The sequence below is a fragment of the Chamaea fasciata genome, unplaced genomic scaffold (genome assembly GCF_029207755.1).
Source record: "Chamaea fasciata isolate MVZ Bird 193981 ecotype frontalis unplaced genomic scaffold, bChaFas1.0.hap1 SCAF_28, whole genome shotgun sequence".
Lineage (NCBI taxonomy): Eukaryota > Metazoa > Chordata > Aves > Passeriformes > Sylviidae > Chamaea > Chamaea fasciata.
This window is the reverse complement of record NW_027094113.1, coordinates 252687-271247: the sequence shown is the minus strand read 5'-3', so window position 1 is coordinate 271247 and position 18561 is coordinate 252687. Positions and strand designations below refer to the sequence as shown.

Genomic DNA, 18561 nt, shown 5'->3' with positions numbered 1-18561 from the left:
CCACAGAAATAACTTTGAAGTGAATTCCTACTACATATAGTAGGCTTTTAAAAGCTCTGCATTCAATCCACAAGTCCAAACATGGAAAAAAACCCATTATATTTGCAAAGAGAAAAAAAAAAGCTGAAAACCACTGTTCTAAATTATACAAACCTTCCTGCCCAACCCAGATCCTGAAACTTGATTCCCAAACTCCCCATCATTTGTACTGTCTTCTTGAATTTCTGATTTGCCTGAATTATTCTACAAAGATCCTCCATTATGGGGTAGTGGTGTGCCCTACATATATTTCTTTACATGGTTCAGCATGATGTGCATCTTTTTTTAAGTTGACATCTTTATTTTATGACACATTCAGCTTGTGTTTTCTCTCTGTATTTCATATTGTAGATCTTGGAATTTGTTTTCATTTACCTATAACGAATTTTTCTTATCATCGGTCCAATTTGTTACTGTGAATTTTCTTCTGCAACATATGTGCAGTGCCTTCAAACGCAGCAGCTTGCAGGAGGCACAGACAAAACAAGGCCTCTACTTCAAAGACAGTTATTTAGCAGTAATCAGAAGGTCACAAGCGCTGTGTTACATGCATTGTAAAACAAGCCACTCTGCCTGTGTCACAACCAATCAGACCTGGGAGCCTTCCACCTGTGCAGGATCCAAAGAGCAAATGCTGCTTCACTCTGAGCATGAACAGCAGTATGTGCTCACACGGGCTCCTACTTCTTCCCACCTGCAGAAGACGGGCAGCAAGTGACTGCTTCCAGGGATGGGAACAAATAGAACTGTTTGATGTACAGCTTGACAAAGAACCACAGAGAATTCTTGACAGCGGTAAGTAACTTCGGCCCCCTCAAGGACACTTACAACATTGCAAGCCATTTTAATTTTTATTATCATTTATAATTTCAGCCTGGTTTATTGCCTTCATGCAAAAATGTGACAGAAGTTTTACAAAGGTACAAATCCTTGTGGGGGTCTCTGAGATTTTAAAAAGTTCCCACAAGCAGTCAGTGCACCTGGTATCAATGCTTCAAGGAACACCAAGTTAGGGTAACTCTTGAGAGCTCATTTTTTCCAGAAAGAGTCAAGTTTGCTCAAGGGAAATGTTTCAGTGACCACAGAATCACAGCACTGTTTGGGTTGGAAGGGACCTTAAAGCCCATCTCATTCACCCCCATCATGCTCTAAGCCTCATCCAACCTGGCCTTGAACACTTCCAGGGATGGGGCAGCCACAACTGCTCTGGGCAACCCCTGCCGTGCCTTCACCACCGTCACAGGAAAGAATTTGTTCCTAACATCGAATCTAAACCTACTGCCTTTCAGTCTGCAGCAACACCCTGTTGTCCTGTCCCTACATGTGGGGTAGATAGCAGGCAGAAGAAACCACAGCATGACATTCACCCCTCTCAGAGCGGCGACTGTGCGGCTCCAGAAGGAGACTGTTAAAGCAAGCAGAATGATGGCAGCTGACAGATACTGACCTTCAGACCTGGCTTGACCTGGGGAAACGTGATACTGGTAAAAATATGAACAGACACTTCATGAAGACCAGGACAGGAGACTTTCCTTAACCATGCCATCAAAGTTACCTCTTCTGTCTATGAATGGATCTTATTCACTTCACCAGGTCTGGTTCAACAGTCTGACGGGATGATGGTGTTCAACCCAAGCAGAAGTGTTGTGCACCTCACCAGTAAATTAATTGTTCCCATCCCTACCTCCTCCATGTATCCCTTCCCTCCAGTAGTCAAAAGTTTTGTCAAACAGCAGAAGATGAAAACACAAACCCTGGAAGCCATTACACAGCAAAAAGGATAGAACTATACATGCTACAGAATGATATGAGAATGACTATTTTTACAACATATTTTAATTCTAGAGTTAAAAACATGTCCCTACTCCTGATACAAAAAACTTTAAACGAAAAGTTAAGTTGTTCCTTACATCACATAAATGGTGTTCAAACATCCTGAAGATACTTAATTTTTTATAAAGTGAAACTACCCAACTGCTTTATGAACCTAGTTGTGAACTTGGTTCAAAGGAAAAAAATTTACATTCATGAGCTGCATTCAAGGTACAAACAGTACATTCATGTATGTATGTGTTGTAGATGTTGTAAAATACACAGAATCACAGAATGGGTTGGGTTGGAAGGAACCTTAAATCTCATCTTGTTTCACCCCTCCCATGGGCAGGGACACCTTCCATTAGACCATGTTGGCTCCAAGCCCCATCCAGCCTGGCCTTGAACACTTCCACACAGATGGGGCACCCACAGCTTCTCTCAGGACAACCTGTTCCAGTGGTTGGATATTATGTTCTTCCCCCAGAGGGTGGCTGGGGCATTGAACAGGCTCCCCAAGGAATGATCACAGCCCCAAGGCTACCAGAGCTCAAGGAAGAGTTTGGACAAGACTCTCAGGCATACAGTGAGATTTTGGGGTGTCTGTGCAGGGCCAGGAGTTGACTTGATGGTTTTTGTGGATCCATTCCAGCTCAGGATATTCCATGATTCTATGATTCAGTGCTTTACCACCCTCACATGGAAGAATTTCTTTCCACTGTCCCACCTAATGCTGCCCTATGTCAGTATGAGGCCATTTACCCTTGTCCTACTACTACTACATTGTATAAAGCTCCCTCCCTCTCTTGGAGCCTCTTTAGGCACTGGAAGGGGCTCTGAGGTTTCCCGGGAGCTTTCTCTTCTCCAGGTGAATGCCCCCAGCTCTCCCGTATTGGCTCCAGAGGAGAACGGCTTCAGTCCTCAGCACACCAGAACACATGGCCTCCTCTGGACTCACTCCAGCAGCTCCAGATTCTTCTGATGTTGGGTCCGCAGAACAGAACACAGTACTCCAGGTGGGCTTGAGGGGGCAAATGACCTCCCTTGATCTGCTGGCCACACTTCTTTTGATGCAGCACAGGATAGGATCAGCTTTCAGGGCTGCAAGTGCACATTGTTAGCTCAAATTCAGTTTTTCATCCATTGATACTTAGTTCTCCTCAGGGCTGCTCTTGATCCATTCTCCACTCAGCCTGTGTCTGTGATGGGAATGTGTAGGAGATGAGTTGTACTTGAATCATCCAGACTGAGCAATATGCTAGGCCTCTAGGCCGTGGCACTGAGGCCTGTGAGGTTGTGGCGCAGATAGAAATTAGTGCGAAGTGTGTGTCGCAGTTAATAAATTCACTTAAGGTGTTGCAAGGGTCAAAGGGTTTCATAGTAGTTAACGAGTATAGTAATCGGTGTGGACATAGTAGCTACCTTAAACAGTTTATAAAACAATAGGTGTTCGCATTCTTTCCTGTTCCATGTACCAATGAGAATGTATCTAGAAGTGTAAACTATATAGAGTGTATAAAACCTGCCATTTTACATAGAATAAGGGAGAAACGTAGTAGCAATCATATTGGTTGGACCTGCGTTTGCTCTGCCGGCTCCTTTTCTTATTTTGGGGTTTCCCCTGCGACTTCGGGAATGACCTAACATATATGCAGAACCTTACACTTGGCCTTGTTGAAATTCGTAAGGTTCACACAGGCCCATTTGTCCAGCCTATCCTGATCTCTTTAGATGGCATCCCTTCCCCTCAGTGCATCAACTGCACCACACGTTTTGGTTGGCTGTTCTTTCTCGTTAGAAGGAAGTGCTTCCTGCCCCCTGCACCCCAGTTTCACATTCAGTTTCCAGTGGGTACTCTGGAAGTTTAAAGGAGATGATAAGCTGGTGGCTCCTGAGATAATAGGAGCCAACAGGGAAACACGTGAAATACCTCCAGGAAATGAAGGGGCATTCATCTAAGAACATGATAGAGCCAACAGTCCAGCTGTTTCTCTACACCAATCCATGCAGGGTGGGCAATAAATAGGAGCAGCTGGAAGCCACTGTGCTGCTGGAAAGCTGTGACGTAGTTGCTGGTGAAACTTGGTGGGATTAATCTCATGACTGCACTTCAAATATCAACAGTTACAGGCTGTCAAGAAGGGACAGGTGAGGAAGGAGGGGTGGAGGGGCTACCCTCCCCAAGAAGTGCATTGAATGTGAAGGGCTGTATCTAAAGAACAGCCATAAGCATTTTGAAAGCCTATTGATAAGAATCAGAGACAGAGGCAACAATGGGAACCCTTGTGGTTGGCATCTATTCCTGGCTGACTGATCAAGTGGAGCCTTTTTGCTCCAGCTACAGGAGGCATTGCACTTGTAGACTCATCCTGGTGCAGGACCACAACCATTCCAGCATCTGCTGGAATAGTAGCAGGGCAAGCTGTGGGCACTTAAGGAGGCTGTCAGAGAGCACTGAGGACAGCCTGTCAAGCCAGGTAATAAACAGCTCTACCAGATGGGATGAGATACTGGACCTGATGGTCACACATACAAGTGAGGCAATCGGTGATGTCAAGACAGGAGGCAGCCTGGGCTGCAGCAGTCATGCAGTCCTGCCAGACATGGGCCAAGTGAAGAGTAGTAAAAAATCAATTTTAGGAAAGAAAGCAAACTGCCTACTGTTCAAGGAGTTGGTCAATAGCACCCCCTGGGAAACTGCCCTCAGGAACAAGGGAGAAGATCTTTTAGAAATTTTTCTAGAGCACAAGAGCTCTTGATCCTCAGGACTGGAAGGCAAGAGACCAGCATGGATGAGTTGAGACCAACAGGTGAAACTAAAAGGTAAGAGGATAATGAAGAGGCAGTATTAGCACAGGCTGGTATCCTGGCAAGAGTGTGGAGACATTGCCTGGTTGTATAGGGATAGGGTCAGTCAGGCCAAGGTGCAGCTGAAGTTGAACTTGCAAAGGGACACCAAGAATAACAAGAAGAGCTTCTGCAGGTATGTTAGACAGAAAACGAAGGTCAAAGCAAGGGTACTTCTTTGACAAACAAGACTGGAGAAGTGGTAGTAAGAGACAAGAAGAAGGTTGATGTACTCAACAACTATTTTGCCTCAGCCTTCAAAGGCAACCTCTCCAGTAGACGGACCACAAAACAGGAACTGGAAGGCAAAATAGCTTACACTGTAAGAGAAGGTTAGGTTTGTGACCACCTGACAAACCTGAATATATCCAAGTCTATGGGACCTGACAAGATGCACCCCAGAGCCCTGAGGAATTGGCTAGTGTAGCTGCCAAGCCACTCTCCATGACATTTGAAAACCTATGGCAGTCAGATGAAGGCCCAGATAACAGGAAAAAAGAGAAACATTGCACTCGTTTTTCAAAAGAGTGGGAAGGAAGACTTCAGGAGTTACTGACCTGCCAGCCACACCTCTGTCCCTGGGAACATCAGGGAACAGATTCCTCCTAGAAGCTCTGCTAAGGCACACAGAGCACAGGGAAGTGATTCAAGACATCCAGTACAGCTTCTACAGCGTCTACTGACTGAGTCACTTTGGAAGGGCTATGAGTATTGTCTGCCTCAACTTCCGTAAGGCCTTTGATAAAGTCCACCCACAACATGCATCTCTGATAATTGCACAGCTAAAATTAGACAAAGGCATCAATGAAGAAAAGTGGTGAGCATATGCATAAACAAAATAGAATTTGAAAATTCAGAGTCAATCTGGCTTTTGTAAAGGAAGGCAGGGAGCATAAGCAGGGGTAGGAGCCCTGCTTACAGGGCTCTGAGAGGGCCTTACTTCACCTCTGCCCAAACAGGCCACAGCAAATCCGGTTACCACAAAACACGTCTGAGTTCTGTAGCAGTCCTGCCACTCACCGGCGTCTTGGGAGACATCTCCGAGTCTGATGTGAAATACTATCTGGAGCTTACCCTTCTCCGCACATCAGAAGCACTCAAAATGCAACTGTGTTTAAGAAATTACTCATAAATAAAATACAGAACAAGACATTGAACACTGTTATGCTAAAATAGCATCTTGAATACTGGCTGAAGTTCCAATTCTGCAGATTTTCTTCCCAAGAGGATACACTAAAACAGGAAAAATGAGGATAAAATGTTGACTGAAAGCACAAAGCAGCTTGAGGAATAGAAGCAACTAAGCAGTAAGATGTTTCCACTTGAAAAAAGAGATCATTAAAGAGAAAAATCTTGAATGATATTAAGGAGAATACAAAAATAAAGGGATAAATGAACAAATGAAACTGGGCAGGCAGATGGAACAACATGTTCATACAATACATAGGTAAGCTCAGAATCCCCTTGCTGTGTCTTAAGAACTCCACAAACAGCTGGTGTCAGAATACTGGTCACACTATGAAATGCAAACCCATGATGGCTAATATACAGATAGACATCAGGAAGTCCTTTAGCTGAAGGGAATTGCTGAAGACTGGAAGAGTATTCCAGATAACTGTTGCTATGCATGTTACATTCCTGTCTTCTCTAGACAAATGGCTTTTAACAGAGAGCGATTAAGAGGCTAAGTAGACCTTTGGTCCAGTCAAATAAAAAACTACTCTAGAAAAAGCCTTGGGATGCTTCTTGTTGACTTATTAGGCAAAATTATATCCAAATTTCTCAAACACTAAAAATCCCCCAGAAAATGTTACAACACTGGTAAGACAGTAAGAAAAAAAAAAATCTAAACTAAACAAAACATGTGCCCCAGAATCCAAACCCTGTGAGTTGAATTTGCACTCACGTGGAACCATGGGGTAGCGTTACCTGTCTGTATCTGAACAGGATACAGAAAGAATAAGCAGAAGTGCTTCCTCTGAAGTCCATTACACTGACAGAAAAACCTTGTTCTCTCCTAGACCACAGGCCCTATCCCAAATCCTTGTGTCCCATTCAAGGCTCTAGATGCAGGTCGGTCAGTTGCTTCAGAAATTGATATTGTGAGAGTTGATAGCCCCAGGAAGGAACTAAAAGCAGCATAAACCTCAGGCTCCATTGGACACAAACTAGGCCTGATGTTACAGTATCCAACCATACCCTGTGGCTTCTCTGGAGTATCTTCAGTGCCTTCAGGGCTTTCAATGCTCACAAACCCAGGCTTTGGGAGTAAAAAAGAAAGGGGGAATCTGCTCATAAAGCAGTAGGTTGATTGTGATCCTATGTCTCGGGGGAAGTCTACTATCTCCTGTCCCAGCAACCCAACCTATTCCAAACAAACAACAGAATGGCAGTGTTTGGGAGCCCTCCTGGCCAGATTGTGCTGGCATCCTGAAATCCCTCCTCTGTCATGAGGTCGAAAGAGAGATAGAGGTAATAGTAGTGAAAAAAATTATAAAATTATGCAATAACCTACTCTTCCACTACACACAGTTCTCAAAGCAAGTTTGATCTGAGAGAAGCACCACCTGACTGTCAGCATAGACAGAGAAGCTGCAGTAATAAGCTAGATGTCAGGTGAACACTGCAAATTGGACAAAAAATTGAAAGTTGCACTTGCAAGAGTCACATTTAAAATCTGGCCACATCACAAGCTAGGCAGCCCACAAATACTCCAAGTACATTACAAGAATCTCAATGGCCTGGCAGGAATTTGGTAGAAGAAACTCTGAAGCTGAAGAAGAATTCAACTCTACTGCTATGAACTGTAAACACAGAGAGAAACACAGAAAACCAGGTATTTTTTCCCTCATCTATCACAGAAGACAAACAAACAGTTGAAATTAGTTTGGTAGAATGGGTAATTGAAGTGACTGGTAAGGAGCAAATCAAGTTGTCCAGACAATGGATGAGGGAGGTGATCCAAGGGAAAACACCATCTCCACCACTTTACACACACAATTTTCTGCAAGGTATTTCTAAAATCTCTTAGCAGTATCAAAAGTCTAAATAACAGGAATCAACTGTCAAGTGATTACTGTCAAGTGAAGATACTTCTTACAAGGATACCTTAATCAAAACAGAGAAATATCATCTTGCAGAACACAAGAGGTACACCAAATTCACAGTTACTATTGTTGCTCTCTTCTGGAGTTTGCCTTAAAAGCCAAGCAAGAAGAGTACCTGCTATCATGAGATGAGAGAGACAACCTTAAAGTTCACATGATGCCAACTGCCATGCAAAATATACCATCCAAAAAAAAATGCCAAGACTGCTGGCCTGAGGCTTTGAAGAGAAAAACCAGACCCAACAGAACATCCCAGTAGGGCTGGGTGGGATTCACCTCACTGCACTTCAAGGGTTTTATGGCTGACCTAGTCACCAGAGGGGCTTTTCATGGTTAACAAAAGCTGAGCTAATTGAGTCCACAAATACCAATGCGCAGGTTGCCTAACCACATGCGGGCCTATGGTATTGGCTGTGCTTCAATAGGTTTTACACTGATTCCCTCAAATGCAGATGCTAACACTATCCCTATTTCATATTTGGACAGTTGTTCTAGGCCAGATTCCAAAAATATCTTCAATGGCTGACTTTAAAACGTGGGCCCAGCATAGAAAATGAGTATCCAGTGATATAGCATAATTTACAGAGAAAACACGAAATACTTTATCATAAATCAACTCGCTAGTCAGAAAAAAAAAAGACAAGGGAGGGAAACACTTAAGTCCTTTCATAACCACTTAGCTGCAAAAGAATCAAGATGAGAGACCTACAGCAGGCCTTAGTGGAACCGCCAGATTAAAACCGATTTTATAGCCAACAACACTGATAAAAAGGTGATATACATAATGACCTCCTCAGAAAAATCTGCATTTCCCAAATCTTATATATTAAAATAGGTACCAAAATTCAATTTGATTGAATTCAAATTGATTTTTCCACCACATACATAAATTTTAAAATTAACTTTCTACTGCTAAACAGTATTTGATTACAAATAATTCCCATGAGAATTGAAATAATGGATTCTACTTGGCTTCAGGAACTAGTTTATTACACCAATTCTCTGTGATGCAAACTGAACAGCAGTTTTAAAAAATTAGTCAGTACAAGGTCTTTTCCCAGCACATTCACATTGAAGCTTCAGGTCTTTTCAAGGCAACACTGCTTCCATATTCCCAAACAGCTCAGAGCCAACCCTTTCCTTTTTCTTCCATTTACCCCATCAGTCATACAGTGAACCAGACAAATATCATGAATTAACCCTCCCTGGATGGATCAATTTATCCTAGATCTCTTTCTCAATCCAGTTTGCGAAGCAGCTGCACAGATGTGTGTTCACGTAAGGGGAGGTATGACAGGACAAAGCAGGCACAGGCACTAATTTAAGCCTCAAATCACATGACACTGATCTTACATTTACAAATACCCTTGTGTATATACTGCCGCAATTATGTGCTCTGACCAGCTGCACAAGCAAACTGAAGGATTTTCCCTCTGATAAGCCTGTATCTTCTTAGCATCTGCTTCCAAAATGCATTATAAAAAGCATCATTAGTATCATTTCCACAGCAAATATTGCCCACTCTAATTAAAAGAAAAAATCAAACAGTCTCCTCACCTTTTATTGAATTCCTCAAGTTCTGCTCTCAGTTTTCCTATTTCAATTTGTAATCTAGCCCTCTCTTTGGCAGTTTCATCCAGAACTCTTCGAGCATCAGCCAGTTCAGATTCATAGAGACTCTTGATTCCGCTTACCTAAGGGGAAAAAAAAGTATTTGGGTATGAGAACATCCCAATGACTACGAAAGAACTGAAACATAGGACCAGGTTACACACAAGTTTCTTTGAAAAAGGGTGTATGATATGATTTCTGCCATTTAAGAACTCTATATTGAACATTTTCGATTAACAAGCAACCAAAAGATTTAGTTTTTATTAACACTGCAACAAAACATACTATGTTTGAAACATGCAAACCTTCCCAAGAGATAAACTGAACTAGATCAGTGCACCCTAGAATCTTAGCTTCAATTATTTGCCCTTATTCCCAATACTGCTGCTTTGGGAGGTTTTTTTAAACATTTTAAGACATTTTGTGGAATTCAAGCCCAAGGGCCCATTTGGACTCTGCAGCTTTTCCACTACAAAGCAACAAAGAATCTGAAACCAGATGAACTACAGAAATGTGAAATGTTCAGAAATGAGCTCCCACTCTTATTCTCTACCTCAGAGGATAAAGAACTACAGACTTCTCCCTGACCCCAAAATAATATATCATATAATCAGTGATACAGGACTGGACGAGGCAACACAAAGTCTTCTATACCTTTATATTATTTAGAAGGCAAAGTTATTTGAAAGGTATATCAGATGGCTAAAAGGTACAGACCATGTAAAATTGCTGCTTTTGCTTCTGTGAAAGGGTACCAGAAAAACTTTCACACAGTCATAGAAAATGCTGAGTTAGACCTGTCAGGAGCATCAAGTCTAACTCCAGGCCCTGAACAGGGCACTGTGCCTGAGAGTGTTGCCCAAATGCTCCTTGAGCTCTGGCAGCCTTGGTGTTGTGCACACTTCCCAAGGGAGCCTGTCCAATGCCCAACCATCTCCTGGGAAAAAACCTTCTGATATCCAAGCTAAACTTCCCCTGACTCAGCTTCACGGTGTTTCCTCAAGCTCTATCATTAGCCACAAGACTGGTACCTACCCCTCATGAGGAGGTTTAAGACTCCCCTCATGAGGAGGCTGAAGACTGCATTGAGATCTCCCCTCAGTCTCCCCTTCTCTAGGCTGAACAAACCAAGTGCCCTCAGCAGCTCCTCATACAGCTTCCCCTCGATCCTTCCCCATCCTTGCGGTCCTTCTTTGGACACTCTCTATTAGCTTAATGTCTTTTTTATACTGTGGTGCCCAAAAGTGCCACGCTAACTCAAGGTGAGGCTGCCCCAGGGCAGAACAGAGAGACACAATCCCCTCCCTCGCCTGACTGTGCCTGATGTCCCCCCAGGACATGGTTGGCCCTCCTGGCTACAGGGCACTGCTGACTTGCTTGCTTGGCTCCGGACAACTTGCCAATGACCAGACCCCTCAAGCCCCTTTGTGTAACCCCTCTTCAGCTTCTGATTCCCCAGTCCATCCACACAACCACAGTTGCCCCATCCTAGGGGCAGCATCTTGCTCTTGTTAAACTTCATATGGTTGCTGATTTCCCATCTCTCTGTCAGGAATTCCCTGGAGGGCTTCTCTGCCGTTGCAGGTGTTGACAGCTCCTCCCAATTTACTGTCATTGGCAAACTTTCTGAGTATTCCTTTGAGTCCTGCATCCAAGGGTCATTGATGAAGATGGGCTTCATCATGATGGGCTGAGGTTGGAGACCCACCAAACTCCACTCGTGACAAATGTCAGCTTGATGTCCCCCCCATCACTACAACCCATTGTGCCCAACTTGTGAGCCAGTTACTCATCCATCACGTGACAGGGTTATCCAGCTATACGATGGACATTTAGTCAAGTGAATCCTGTCTCTCTGAAGCAGTTGTGAATCCTGAAAGACAGTTGCACCGTCACAGAATCACAGAATGGGCTGCACTGGAAAAAACTTTACAGCCCATCTTCTTCCACCCCCTGCCATGTGCAGGGTCACCTTCCACTATCCCAGGTTCTTCCAAGTTCCAGTCTGGCCGGAACATTTCCAGGGATGGGGCAGCCACACCTTCTCTGAACAGAGCAGAGGTACAGAATCCCCCCTCCACTGCTGCCCATGCTGCGGGCTCAGCCCAGCACAGAGGGGGTTTCTGGGGGCCAGTGCCTGTGGCCAGGGCAGGTTGAGCCTCTCTCCCACCAATACCCCCAAGTCTTTCTCCCCAGAGCTACTCTCAATCCATTCTCCACCCAGTTTAAATTTGAGCTTGGAGTTTGTTGTAGAATCCAAAACCCAAAGCAGCGGTTGTGCAATCCAGAGTTGCTCTGCAGGATCTGCCTAGCTATGCTTAAGCCTTTCACTCTCCCCATACCACCTGGTCTCCAATACCATTGACAGTCACTGTCTTGGTTTGAAAGACAGGTGTCTGCCAAGGAAGGCATGAACCTCCCTTGGAATGGAAAATGTGATCCCCTTCCCTCCAAGTTGTTATAACTTTGAAATTATGGAGATTTCAGGCAAAAATATGGGGAAAATGAATAACAGTTCTTTACCAGTATATATATGTGTATAACAAAGCAAACAACAACAGCAGCAGCACCAGCCAGAACCACCGACCCAGTCCCAGGCAGAACCACCCACCCAGCCCCAGGCAGAACCACCGACCCAGCCCCAGCCAGAACCACCGACCCAGCCCCAGCCAGAACCACCGACCCAGCCCCAGGCAGAACCACCGACCCAGCCCCAGCCAGAACCACCCACCCAGCCCCAGCCAGCACCACCGACCCAGCCCCAGCCAGAACCACCCACCCAGCCCCAGGCAGCACCACCCACCCAGCCCCAGGCAGAACCACCGACCCAGCCCCAGCCAGAACCACCCACCCAGCCCCAGGCAGCACCACCGACCCAGCCCCAGCCAGAACCACCGACCCAGCCCCAGCCAGAACCACCCACCCAGCCCCAGGCAGCACCACCCACCCAGCCCCAGCCAGAACCACCGACCCAGCCCCAGCCAGAACCACCGACCCAGCCCCAGCCAGAACCACCGACCCAGCCCCAGGCAGAAGCACCGACCCAGCCCCAGCCAGAACCACCGACCCAGCCCCAGGCAGAACCACCGACCCAGCCCCAGGCAGAACCACCGACCCAGCCTCAGCCAGAACCACTGACCCAGCCCCAGTCAGAACGACAGACCCAGCCCCAGGCAGCACCACCCACCCAGCCCCACCCAGAACCACCGACCCAGCCCCAGCCAGAACCACCGACCCAGCCCCAGGCAGAACCACCGACCCAGCCTCAGCCAGAACCACCGACCCAGCCCCAGGCAGAACCACCGACCCAGCCCCAGCCGTCTCTGCCGCGGGCACGTTCCCCTTTGGTGCAGTTCCGGGCACAGCCGGCAGGGGCGCTGGTGGCTCCCAGCCGGGCGGGGCGGGTGCGATGATTCCCCCGCGGCTGCAGGGGGCGCTGTAGCGCGAGTTCAGCTGCATCTCCACGGGGCAATTTTGCAAACCCCCAGCGGGCAGCCAGTCTCAGCACCACTTGGGAAGCTGAATGGACTGCAGCAGGAACCTCGGAGCAGCAAGCTGGAACAACAGAGGCAGGCACACCCAAGGTGGCAAACAAAGTATAGCAAAAGCTCAGGAGCTGTGCCAGGAGCCGCAGGGGTGGGGCAGATTCAGGGTGTCCTTAAGCAGCAGCAGAAAACAGCAGGACTGGGCAGTGGCAGCCCAGATGCTCCCCCGGACGGGCTCAGGGCCCCTCCCAGGTTTTCCCCTGGGGTATCCGAGTAGATGGTGAGGGTCCTTCCCAGTGAGGTCGGGTGTTGAAAAGGTCCCAGATCAACGGCCGCTCTTATGAGTAAAGGCTCACCCACGGTAGGAGAAGCAGTGCAGGACAGAACTCATCAGTGGCAGCAAATTCTCCTCCCACAATAGCAGCAGCCCAACCGTCTCCCCTCTGATTCCCAGAGGAAGCGAGGACCTGAGCCCAGACCTTCAAACCCCACCCAAAATCTCACTGTGTCTCTACACTTCTCAAGGGAAAGCCCCCCCAGCTTAGAGACTGCAGCCAGCTGTATCCCTTCCCTCCATTTTGCCCACATCCTTTGTCTTTTTCAAGTACCTATAGTTCCAGTCTCTTAGGCAACAAATGGGAGAAAAATTCTGTAACAGAAAGAAAAGAAAGAAACTCCTAACCTCCAACAATCACCCAGAGCCATGTAGTCATGTTTGATACTCTTCAGGTCCGTCTTGCCACTAGCACTGGTCCCTTTGTTGGAGAGCAGAAGGGAAAAAATTCATATGGCCATGTGAGCCTCAGCAGCCTCTCTACAATGTTTAGAACACAAGCCCTAGGAGGCAGAAACGAACCTTCCCAGACATGAGGTTAGGCCAGCAAATGGGTCCCTAAACTGTGAAAATGAAAACCCCATCTCAAGGCGACAGAAAAATAAAACTAAAACCTCAAAATGGAGTCCAGCAGAAAACAAAAGGACATGCTGCAGCCCAATCCACTTCATGTCCATGTGCGCCCAAGCATAAATCTTCCTGCACAGAGGCCAGCCTAGACACCCATACTACACTACAAATGTGCTTTCACTTTTTTCCCCCCCTCTTTTGCTGGCAAAAGAGCCTGCAAGATTGTAATTGGGCAACACAGGGAACAAGGAAATCAAAAAAGAAAACAGAGATCTTTCCATGGCAAACTCTGAAAGACACAACTGCTGGATGCTCTCACCTATCTGTGTTGGGAGCATTCAAAGCTCATTAAGCAGTGTGTCAAGGGCAGACACACCGACACCGACCCTCCCAAAGCAACCACTTGAGAAAAGCTGCAAGATGTCACTCAGTGAAGATTTGAAACATGTCAAGAAGGTGCAGAACCAACATGCTAGGCAAGAAACAGCCAATCACAAGTGACTCCAGACAAATGTGCTGATGAAACATTAATCTCATGAGCATAGATTATTTGTGCAAAACAAGTGTATCCCCACTAGGTGCTGCTCACTACATTCTTATTTAGCCAGTTATAGATTGACAAAGGACTGCCAGTCAGCTATGGCTCAGACTCGCCAAGAGTATCAGTCAAGTTCTCAAGAACAATGACGATGTGTGTCATGTCACCTCCCAGATGATGTCGACAGTGCCAGAAAACCATTTAACCCAATATTTTAGAGGATGCAGCTTGAGCGACCTAATGTCCATAGCAGCAACTGAGCATGCATTTTGCAGGTGGCAACTAGGCAACACCAGACCCTCATATCCTGGTCATGACAGTAGCTCTGGTCATCACACATGGTGCACAAAAAGGGCATGGTAACTCCAACACTGGCAGGTAAGAGGAAATCACGTGAGATCGCAGCCACCTGCACTCACACCCACAGAGATGGGAAGACACAGGTGAAGAGGGAACCCCCACAGACACTGCTTTTGTCACAAGGGCAATTGCTGTTAGCAGCTGAGGCTCCCAAGGATCTTATTTTTTCACTAATTCTCCTTTCAGAGGATGAACACAGTGGGATGTCCTCAGAACAGTGCAGTAATCCGTCCTGTCCCCATCAAAACATCTGTTCCAGAAGGTTTCAACCATAAGCACTGCAGGGGAGGGCATGGAGTTAGTAAAAGGGAATTGAGGAGAGCTCTAGGACTGTTCTCTACGCTCTTCCAGTATCTCCCCTCCCAGCCTCACAAATTAGGCTATTGCAACAGTGACCTCCAACACAGTGAGAACGGCATCAGTCATGTACTAAGGATATAGAAGAACAAGGGGATGAGCTCAATTTCTCTTCTGTCACAGGCTAACCTACACAAGGGCAGTGATGGAGGAAAGCAGAGAAGGAATGAGGACAGTTAGAGGTTCCTCCAGCGACATCTACAAACTTTTTTTTTTTATTTCTCTGAGGGCTTACTGTGTACACTTTTTATTTGTCTAGGCACCTACTACATACAAATGAAGGTAAAGCAGCACTGGAAGGGTTAGGAAAAAGGCTATAATTAATAAAGAACTAAAGATGATTCAACTGCAAAGCTCCTTTTCCCTGCTGTAAAGAGATGGCAGCCCTGTGTTTATCAAAAAGAACAACAGGAATGATACTGTTCTAAGGCCATGCTGAGATTGCCACATAGAACAGCGAAGGGCTGCTCCCTGCAATCTTGTTCAAATTGGTGATTAAAACAATGAGGAAAAAGAACATCCTGATCAGCTGATGATTAAAGAATCTCTGGCAGAACAGTGACTACACTCCTTGCCTGATCAGCATCAGTAGAACTTCTCTCATCCAGAAGACACTACCCTAAACCAGAACTTTGAGCACAAATCAAAACTGACCCCATACATGCAAGGTGGGGGCAGGGGGCGTCAGGAATGGTTATCCATTGCCCAGGACATGTCATGTCAGTAAATTAAGGTCTCACCCAGCTCAGGTATGGTCCTGGTGGGATACTGGAGTGACAAGGAAAGAACATCTCTCTCATAGTTCTGTCTACTGCTTGCCATAGCTATCCTCAACGTTGAGAAATTCACCTTTGATCATGGACCCCATCATCCGCTGTCTAGGCAAAAGTCTCAGGACTTACCAATAGCTCACCGGTGAGCAGTCCCTCCTGTCTGCTTCCTACAACATTCATGATACCACCTACCACAGTGGCAGGTGATGTTTTCTGCCATTACCAAAGAAAAGCCAAAAATAATAGAATATTCAGTCAGCTTTTATAAATAATAAATAAGATCAGACTCAAATTTACACACAGTTGAGGACAACCAATGAGAATTTTCATCTTGATCATTGTGGATAAAGAAAATAGTCTCCTATAAGCATGGAGAGCTTAGATGCTTACATATATAAAGACTTACTAGTGCAGAGAGAACAGTATGCGAATTTCACTGAACTATGTTTAACTGTGCTTCTACACAATAGTTAGGGCTGCTTTGGGGGGTTGTGGGATTTGGAGGGTTTATTTTTAATTAATATCTTATTTCACACTAAGCCTAATCATTTTATGAATGCAAATTCCAACGGTTAATAAGAAGACTGAATTGTCAGCAGAAAATCCAGTTTACTAGGTTGGTCCCAAAAGTGAAAGGACAAGATTCTCCCATTCCAGTAAATGGAAAATCTGACAACTATGCGAAATTTTACTGCTTCCACAGTCCTAAAACAATGTCCACAGTCCAGCACCAAAACAATAAAACTACTGTTTCCTTTTCTGGACATATGTAAAGAATAAACAGACCTTCCTAAAGGGATGGGGAAAGTATTTAACAAAGGTGATCCAGAGACAAGCCAAAGCATCAGTGCCAAAGAAGAACTTGATGAATCCTGATGAAATTTGTTATAATATGTCTAAGGATTAAGACCTTTTGAAGTCTGGATGAAAAAAAAATTGAGAAGGAAAGCTCAAGAGCAAAGTAACCAAAAGGTTCCTATCAATATTCTCAAGTTTACTTTCTGATTACTGCATCAGAATACTTTTCAGAATTGCTAGCACACAGAACTGCTGTTACAAGCTGCTTTACGCTCATGTTAAAAGCCTGATGAAATTATATCTACGTTGTCTGCCTGTCCTCTTATCCTTGCTGCAATGTGTGCTGTCAACAGAATACATTGTGCCTCTTGCATTTCATAGGGATACTCCTTCTAGCCTCCAGAGATCTACCGCTGAGAAGGTCCCCAAATTAGATGTGTTTATTTTGTTTACAGCATGATTCCACACGGCAAGTCAAGTTTCATGCTTAGAAATAGCTACTGATTTTGAATAGCTACAGATGGAAGTTACAATATATCATTAAGTGATACAAAGGGACTTTAAAGGTACTTCGGTTTTGGGCATACATGCACTGATTGCAAGTACTCCAAACAGCCCCCATATAAGACATTATCGTATCTGCTCTGCCTAAACTAAATTAAACCAAACTCTCCTCCCAAAAGCCCGCGCATCATCAAATCACCATCTTAAGGGGTGAAAAAAATTTTAAAGCTACACAGTGGCACAGTAATCCATCACATCCCAGAAGTTACAGTCCAAGCTGTTTATTAATTGGCTTTCCACAGCACTTTAACATCATCTCAGTGGTGGGATACTGCACTTTGCTGAGGGGGTTTGCGCTTCCACAGGACAGGACTGCCTCCAGGGTGTTAGTGACTACATCCTTCCGCCATAAGTGAAGGAGAGTCCCGGGGAAAGCAGACACCACGGAATAGGGAAAAGCGAGGGTTAGGGGAAAAAAATCCAGTTTTGCTTCCAAAATTCGAGGAAACAAATCAGAGTCGTTTACAAGGATTTCATTCCGAGCATTTACGGGGTCTGTAAAAGATTTCCTACGGCGAGAGGCAAAGTCAGTCTAAATCCTTTCAAATCTTCCATTCCATTGCATCAGCCGTCAAGACAGAGGCCGTAGGGTACACCCAACACCCAGGTAACAGAGCATGCCTGTGCTGCGAGCGCGGGGCATTGGAGGGCTCAGACCGCCCGCGGCCCCGGCCGAGGCCCGCCCGCGGCCAAGGGAGCCGCAGCGGTTCCGCGCTACAGCCCGGCCAGCCCGGGAGCCGCCAACACTGCCCGCAACGCCGCGTCCGCCCCGCTCCGCTCCCGCCACCAGCACGAGCTCCAGCCGGTGCCGAAACCCGGCCTGATCCTACTAAACGTGTCACCAGTAGCCCCTAAGCGAGACACCGCGGCCAAAGAGCCCCCGCCGCCCCGAGGGGCAGCGCGGGTTGGCGCTGGGTCTGCATAGCACCCGCTCCCCGCCCGGCGGACGCGCATGGCGCGGCGGCTACACGGAACCGCCACAGCGCGCCCCGCGCCGCGCAGGGAACGGGCGGGAACCGGCCGGGCGAGCACCGGGCCGAGACCCGCCCCGGGACGGAGGCGTGAGGAGGCGGGGGGCGCCGCACGGGCTGTCGCTGCTCGCCCCCCACTCCGGCCGTACCTCCCGGGTGGTGACCTCCTCCTTCTCCGAGATCTTCAGCAGCAGCCGGTCGTTCTCTAGCTCCAGCGCCCGCACACGGTCAATGTAAACGGCCAGGCGGTCATTGAGTTGCCGCAGTTCCTCCTTCTCCTGCAGCCGGGAGATGCGGGTCGGCGATAACGGGGTCCCGCCGGGGGTGCCGCGGCTCGGAGTACCTGACATGGCGCTAGGCTGGCGGGCGGGCGGGCGGGCAACGACTCATTCAAT

The 18561-nt window shown here is 46.6% G+C and overlaps 1 protein-coding gene across 1 annotated transcript in view; it reads right to left on the bottom strand.

The window, feature by feature from the left end:
* The window catches only part of LMNB2 (lamin B2), a 36896-nt gene extending 18335 nt beyond the window's left edge, over positions 1-18561 (bottom strand). Inside the window, exons 1-2 of the mRNA XM_066205788.1 lie at positions 18316-18561; positions 9363-9499 (exon numbers count right to left, since the gene is read on the bottom strand). Of these exons, the coding sequence (XP_066061885.1) occupies positions 9363-9499; positions 18316-18516 (338 nt within the window). The 5' untranslated portion in view covers positions 18517-18561. The remainder of the gene's footprint in view (positions 1-9362; positions 9500-18315) is intronic.